The sequence below is a fragment of the Zea mays genome, chromosome 7 (genome assembly GCF_902167145.1).
Source record: "Zea mays cultivar B73 chromosome 7, Zm-B73-REFERENCE-NAM-5.0, whole genome shotgun sequence".
In the NCBI taxonomy this organism is placed as follows: domain Eukaryota; kingdom Viridiplantae; phylum Streptophyta; class Magnoliopsida; order Poales; family Poaceae; genus Zea; species Zea mays.
Genome location: NC_050102.1, coordinates 52,716,150 through 52,723,346, shown reverse-complemented (window position 1 = coordinate 52,723,346; position 7,197 = coordinate 52,716,150). Strand labels below are relative to the sequence as shown.

At 49.2% G+C, this 7,197-nt stretch overlaps 2 protein-coding genes across 3 annotated transcripts; one reads left to right on the top strand and one right to left on the bottom strand.

Annotated features, from left to right (window-relative positions):
* Positions 1-295: 295 nt before the first annotated feature.
* On the bottom strand, positions 296-2,819 carry LOC100284969 (sucrose responsive element binding protein). Its single transcript, NM_001157864.2, has one exon. The coding sequence runs from the start codon at positions 2,668-2,670 to the stop codon at positions 1,633-1,635; it is 1,038 nt and encodes a 345-aa protein (NP_001151336.1). The 5' UTR covers positions 2,671-2,819; the 3' UTR covers positions 296-1,632.
* A 1,396-nt stretch (positions 2,820-4,215) lies between these two features.
* On the top strand, positions 4,216-6,232 carry LOC103632369 (uncharacterized). 2 transcript variants are annotated; one of them, XM_035960916.1, is made up of 4 exons: positions 4,216-4,527; positions 4,595-4,796; positions 5,002-5,846; positions 5,933-6,232. In XM_035960916.1, exons 3-4 carry the CDS (start codon positions 5,207-5,209, stop codon positions 6,199-6,201), a joined length of 909 nt encoding a protein of 302 aa, XP_035816809.1. In that variant the 5' UTR covers positions 4,216-4,527; positions 4,595-4,796; positions 5,002-5,206; the 3' UTR covers positions 6,202-6,232. The 2 variants fall into 2 exon arrangements, with proteins under 2 accessions (XP_035816809.1, XP_008652411.1); XM_008654189.3 differs by lacking the exon at positions 4,595-4,796.
* The last annotated feature ends 965 nt before the right edge of the window (positions 6,233-7,197 follow it).

Below are 7,197 nucleotides of genomic sequence, written 5' to 3'. Positions count from 1 at the left end.
TTCATTGTACCATTAAAGGCAACGTTTTAAATATGTTTTTTTTTCTATAAAACGCAGGTCATTAGCGACTGTCCAGTCGTTACTAGTGTAAATTTTCAGTACTAGCTCCAAATTAAACCTGTCTGTATTTGTGTGGCTTTTCTCATGCTACTGGTTCTGTCACTTGCCCATCGACTCTTCCGGTCCTCTCCGGGCAAGTTGCGTGGAGACTAGTCGTCGTCGGCACACGCCCCACACATATTCGACACCACCAATCTAATCTAAGGACTAGTTTGAGTATCTTATTTTCTTATTTTTTTAAGTGGTTTTTATTTTCTAAAGCAAATTAGTTTATTTTCTCTAAAGGAGGTGGTGTACATTACAAAGCGCGTTTTGGTCGCCGGAGGGAGAACGTACGTAGTTCACCTACTCCGAACTGCAATCTGAGGGAGGATCATCCGTCCTGCTCCATCTTGGCTTGAGCCTTTTTTTTTCTTTTTGTCGAGGAGAGTCCACCAACGTCCATGTCCATCCATTGGCCGTTGCGTTCCGTGTTAGGTGATGCCTTTGCCTCCTACAGTGTGCCGTTCCAAAGGCGTCCATGGGAGATGGGATCGTCATCGTCCACCGACGAAGGCTGATGAAAGAAGCCGTGCCTGTCTGACTGTCTGTCTGTAGAACAGAAGCGGGGGGGCAGTTGAACTAGTCACCGTTGGAGAGGACACGCCGGCGCCGGGGACGCCCGGGAGTGCTGGACAGACAGGCAGGCAGTTAGCTGTCACTCGCTCATCCTCCACTCCGGCGGCCCTCGCTCACTCAAGTCTGCAGCAGCTTCTGCCAGTGGCCAGCTAGCTGGCTGGCTGGCAGCCATCCTGGCCATATATAATTCCTCTTCGTCCTTCCCTTGCCTTTGCCCATCCATCCACTGCCTACGTACGGTACGGGCAGTCAAGAGAATCCTAAACAGGGAGTGTAGCTCAGGACTGGTCCACTACAGGACGAGCACAAAACAAAAAATCTCCATCTAACAAACTAGGAGATGAGCTCAGCTCCTGGTAGACCATTCTAGTGTATCCTGTACGTCTCTACCATCTAACAAACTTTCCCATCTAACAAAAATCTCCATCTACCAAACTTGAAGCCTCTGTCTCTTATCACTGATTCCTCCTCTGTTTCACTCCTTTTTCTCGTCTCTGTACAAGAACAATACGACAATTTCTAGGATGTCTGTTACTGATTACTGGTTACCACCAGCATCAAGGAAAGAAGGATCCTTTGCTCTGCAGTTTATTCAGGTAGCATCTTACCTCCAAAGTGGCAGGCAGGCAGACAACAGACAAAGTTCTCTTCGTCTTCGTCTCTGCTTGCTTGCTTGGAGACCCAAAAATTCAAAAAAAAAGAAGGGGAAGAAGAATAAAAGATAGAGAAACGGCTAGATTAACAAAGGGTATGATATTGTCATGAGCTAAAAAGCCGATGGTTGGAGCTGTTCACTTGCCGCACCACACGGCCTCCGTATGGTTCAAGGCCACGCCGTTCTTGCTGGTTCATTACTACTTCATACACGCGCTGGCCGCCGCGGATCGATCGGCGGTTCGTTTTCTTTTGTATCTTCCACGCCTGCTGCTGCCGCTGTGTGCATGCGCGCTGAAACTACTCGATCTTGGCCATACCCATCATACGCTTGCTCACGGCGTGCACGGCGGCGCCGTCGGTGCGCGGATCGAGCCCCGACCCGGACATGTAGTTCCGTACCTCGATCCGGATCATCTCCTGCATCAACAACAGGAACTCCGAGCTGAACGGCGCTGCTGCCGGCTGCTGCGACGTGAGGTTCGTCGCGGCCGCCTGCAGCTGGAACGGCAAGCTCGGTTGGGCTTGTGGTGGCGGCATCTGAGGTGGAGCAGGCTGCTGCTGCTGTATCTGAAGAGGAGGTTGAGGCGGTGCCGGTGCCGGCGTCAGAACCGCTTGGGATGCTTCGGGCTTCTGGCCGTCCAGCCCGGGCAGGGAGAGGGACAGTGATAAGGAGGTCGCCGGAGGCTGTGGCGGCGGCGGCGGCGCAAGAGGCGCCACCGGTAGCATGACCACGCCGCCCGCGCGCGGCACGGGGCGGTACACGTGCTGCTGCTGCTGGTGGGAGGTGACGGCGGCAGCAGAAGCGGCTGACGGCATGACGGAGGGAAGGCTGTGGTTGCTAGAGTCGCTGAGGTCGGACCCGGATGGGCTTCCGGGGCTGAAGCAGAGCCCTGGGTGGCCGTCGCTGCTTGTGCGCTTCAGCGGGCGCTCGTCGTCAGCGTCAGCAACAACAGCGTCGCTGGCGGCGTAGTACTTGCGCTTTAGCGTGGAGTTCCAGTGGTTCTTGATGGCGTTGTCGGTGCGGCCGGAGAGGAGGCGCGCGATGGTGGCCCACTTGTTGCCGAACCTGGCGTGCGCGCGGAGGATGGTGTCGTCCTCCTCGGCCGTGAAGGGCCGGTGCTCCACCTGCGGCGACAGCTGGTTGCACCACCGGAGGCGGCACGACTTGCCGGAGCGGCCCGGGATGGACCGGCTGATGAGGGACCAGTTGCGGGCGCCGTGGCGGGCCACCAGGCGCTGCAGGGCCTCGTCCTCCTCGGGGCTCCAGGGGCCCTTGATCCGGTCCACGTCCGACTTGCCGCCGCTGCCACGGCAGGACGGAGAAGACGACGCCATGCTTTACTCAAGACTAGTTCTGAGTATTGGGGCGCGTGGCCTAGTCCGTCGATCTATGATGATATGAGCTTGGATGGAAGCGAACGCTGGGGGTGGGAAGAAGAGTAAACGAAGAGAGAGTTAGGAGTGGGAACTGGCAAGTGAAGGTTGCGGAGAGGCAGGGGAGGGGAATATATAAAGGGATGGAGCAATCTATAGATGTATTGGCATGACCGCTCGGTCCCAAGCATAATTTTTTAGTTTGATCTAAGCACGGTCTGATCCAATATTGTACGATGTCAGGCTCATACCTTGATATTTTCTTAGTTTCAAAATAAAATTCGCTTTACCTTTTTAATAGTAGAGTTATACAATAGTTAATATATATGTTCTATATATATCTAAATTTATTATCATCTATATAAATATAGACATAAAATTATAGAGCTAAAACGCCTGCTAATTTCAATCGGAGGGAGTAGCATTGTTCGGTTAAGCTTTTTTCTAATGAGTTTTGCTAAGATGTAGCTATGGAAAAAATCTGAGTATGGCTGAAGGAAAATTTTAAGCATCGTACGGAGGGAGACAACGAGTCTATAGCGTTCAAATTGAGAAGTGACAAATTCTTTTTATCACGACGATTTTTACTAAAGGGATTTTTTTAGAAGCAAATTAAAAAACTAGACATTTGAAGTTCCGTAACAGCTGGCGGCCAGAATTTGCCTTTAAGTTGAATCAAACACGCACATAGTGACTGCAGCACTATTTTTTTTGAAAAGGAAATAACTTATTCCAGCCTCTGCATGTCAGTATGCAACGTGAGACTGTAATCCATACTACTCAGCTCTAAAATGATTTAATGAAGCATAACTTAGATTGCACTTAGATATTATTATCATGAATTAAGTTATCTTTTAATTGTTTTTATAAATTATATGATTTTATTAATAAAGGTCGTGCACTTAGCGCTAGTATGGGCTAATGATAGTTGGTAATAGTATGTGACGGTCGATATAGATACGTAGCACTGAAACCCACATCATGACAAATTTAGATATTATTATTATATTTATGATAGACAAATTACACTCCCTCCATCATCTAATATATGTACTCGAATATAAGACATTAGTCTGGTTCCAGTGCAACCAATTCTTATCGACCACCACGTCAGATATCAACCACACTACCGGCCATACTATCAACTATCGTTAGCTCTGATCTATCGTAGTGCTCTAGTTTAGAGCCTTTACATCGTCCTACAGCCACTTCAGTATCATACCAACTTTTCTTTTACTAACTTTTATTTAAAATAAAACATGGCATTTTACTAAAATAAAAATGTATCCGAACCAGGGAAAACTTTCTCGGCGAGAAATTTCGAGAAAATCGAAAATCGCATTTCTCGCTAGGGCCCGATTATTTCTCTTACCGCTCAAATTTTTCGGCTGTTTTAAATTCAGCCGGCCCAATCCAGTTCGTATGTATTTTGGCTGTGAATAAAAGCCCAAAATACTACTCATATATAAATTTGGAACCCTAAAACATCTACAGCCGTCACCTGCTAGCCAGCCGCCGCCGTTCAGATTTTTTCACTGGCTTCTCTGTTGTTCTAGTTTTCTTCACGGGCAGGCTGCAGCTCTGTAGATTTTCTCCATCCCGCCAGCAGCCCAGCACAACCGCTCGTCAGATTTGCTGCTAGCTTCTCCCGTGGCTGTTCTTCAAGAGTCCGACGCCCACGAGCTTCCACCCTCTGACTCCCATGCTGCCCGCACTACCATCTCGTGTGAAGGAAGAGCTGTGCCCGAGAAAGTTCTGCAGATGTGTTGCTGGCCTGCTGTGCACCAGTTCTTCACGTGGCGGCTCTCCAAAAGACAGGTACAATACTATTGCATTTCTTGTACAGCTTGATGCATTTCATTTGGTGATATGTTCTGCCGGCTAGCACCAAGCGCTGGACAGCGACGAGATGGGTGGAGGCGCTAGCACTGTTCCTGCGATGTTGTGGGATTCGGACAGCGAAGATAAAGTGCACGTGGTTAACCATCCTACTGATCGTCGTGCTACTACTGACACATAGAAAGGAAAGACCATGGCTGATGCCAACACATCTTCTAGTAGTGCTGATGTGGTGCTTGATCGATATGGTAATTGATTTTATTGTTTAATATATACATGTCTCGGTATAAATAAATTTCTGTAGAATACTACTGAATTTCCGTACAAATTTATGATCAGATGGATTTCTATCGATTGCACATATTTGTGACCATTTGTGAGATACTACTTGTTAGAAATTTATGTAGAATGCTATTGGTAATGTATTTGCTAAAATAGTGTTTGGTAATGTAGGGAAACCAGTGAAGCTAAATGGACCAATTGATGTGACTTGGAACCATGGTGAACCATATCCTGGACCTCATGGGGCTGGCTTTAAGTGCTTTTATTGTTTTACCACCAAAAAAGGCGGGGGGTGTCTCGATTAAAAGAGAATCTAGGTCACATACTAGGGAGTGTGGAGGCATGTCGTAAAGTGCCAAATCATGTGAAGGACCTAATGTCTCAAAAAGTAACGGATGGGAGAATTAGGAGGGCACGTGGTAAGAAGCTTCGTTTGTTTGTTGAAAAGGAGGTTAGTGCAATAAGACATGGTTATCAAAGTGCAAGAATTCCTTTTGATGAAGAAGCACAGATTGATATGGCAATGAGAAATTCATTGAGGGATTCTTTTTCCACATTGGAACATGATAGTTGTTCACCTTTTGATAAGTCAACTGGTAGTGCAAGTGGAGCTGCAAGTTGTTCTACAGGGAAGCAAAGTAGGCTGTCAAGGTACTACAAGAATACACAAGATACCTCTAGAGGTCCTTTTGACATTGACTTGGCACGCAGTAGGACACAAGTGCAGCCACACATAGATGTTATGCTAGAGAGGGGTCACAAAGAGAAGCTAGGGATAGCATTGGCAAAAAAGTTCCATGCTAATGACATTCCTGGAAGGAAGGCAGACTGCCCATACTTTCGTTCAGCCCTTAAGTTAGCTCAACAACTTGGTGATGGAGTACCAATTCCACGTGGGAGAGAAATAGATGGTCCATTATTGGATATGAATTATGCAAACATGGTGGCTCACATGGCTAAATTTAAAGAGGATTGGAAGGATTATGGAGTTACAGTCATGTGTGATTCATGTACAGGTAAACACTTGTTAAGTTATTTGACCTTACTTTATGTTGGTATTGATAATGACCTTACTTTTGTTTTCTATGTCTTGATTGTATAGGTCCTACCATGATGTCCATTATTAACTTTATGATCTTTTGCAATGGGCGCATGTTCTTCCACAAGTCAGTAAATGCAACTGGTCTAATTCAAAATTCTGATTATATCTATGGAGTTATATCTGAGGTGGTTGCTGATATTGGGATCAAGCATGTTGTTCAGATCATCACTAATAATGGCTCAAACTATAAAAAGGCCTGTCTAGACTTCACAACAAAATATCCACATTGTAACGCCCTGAATTTGGGGGTAGAATTTTTTCTTCTTTAATACTCACCAAATTCAGGTGTTACTCTCTTTTTCTCTTCCCGCTTCGCTCCTTCCTTCCCAAATTCAAAGCAGTATAGCGACTAGTGTCAGTATCGTGTGTAAACAAAAACCTAAGTTGTCATGGGTGTTGCATCATGCCGAAGCATATCTCTTTTGTTTGATGTCATGTTTAATCGAGCATTTGTCTCGTCTCATTGTGGATTTCGTTTTGCATTTGGGATTCCGATCAGTGGTTGTGCGTGTCGTGAGATTTTGACCCGCGGCGCGACCCAGCCCGGTCTGGCCCGGCATGGCCTAGCTTGGCCCGGCCCTGGCCCGCGCGCCCCTAGCGCCCTGCCTCTCCCCATACGCGCCCCTCCCTTCTCTTCCTTTCTCTCATTCAATTCTCCCGCGCATCAACTTCCTCTCCTCCACCTCTCTCTCTCTCTTCTCCCCGTGGTGCCCTAGAATTTGGAGACGGTGATTGCCGGATTTGGATCCCCGAGGTGAGCTCCCTCCCCTTCCCTCTCTCTCCCCCTCTTCCTCCCCTTCTCTCCCCTACGCGCGGCCCCTAGTGCCCCTGCACGCGACCCCGCCCTTCCCCTCGCGCGCGCGTCCCTACGCGCGGCTTCCTGGCGAGGCGGCACGGCCCCTCCATGGCTCCCCCGCGTGGCGTGCGGCCCTCCCCGCCCCCTAGCGCGGCGGCGCGGCCCCTCCTCGCCCCCCTGGCGTGGCCCCACCCCGGCTCCCCCGCGCGGCGCGTGGCCCCGTCCCGCCCCTCGCCCCCCCGACCCCGGCGGCGCGGCTCCCCGTCCCCCTCGCGCGTGGCCCCTCGGCCCCTGCGCGCGGCCTCAGCCCCCGGCTTTCGACCCCTGCCCCCCGGGCAGCGTGGTCTTCGGCGCGGCCCCTGGCCTCCGGCAACACGGCCCCTCGCGGCTTGCCCAACGCGTTCCCGCGTGCGCGGCGATCAAAATTCAGTTTAATTGGTTTTGAATTTAGTTTAATGAACGTGTTGCG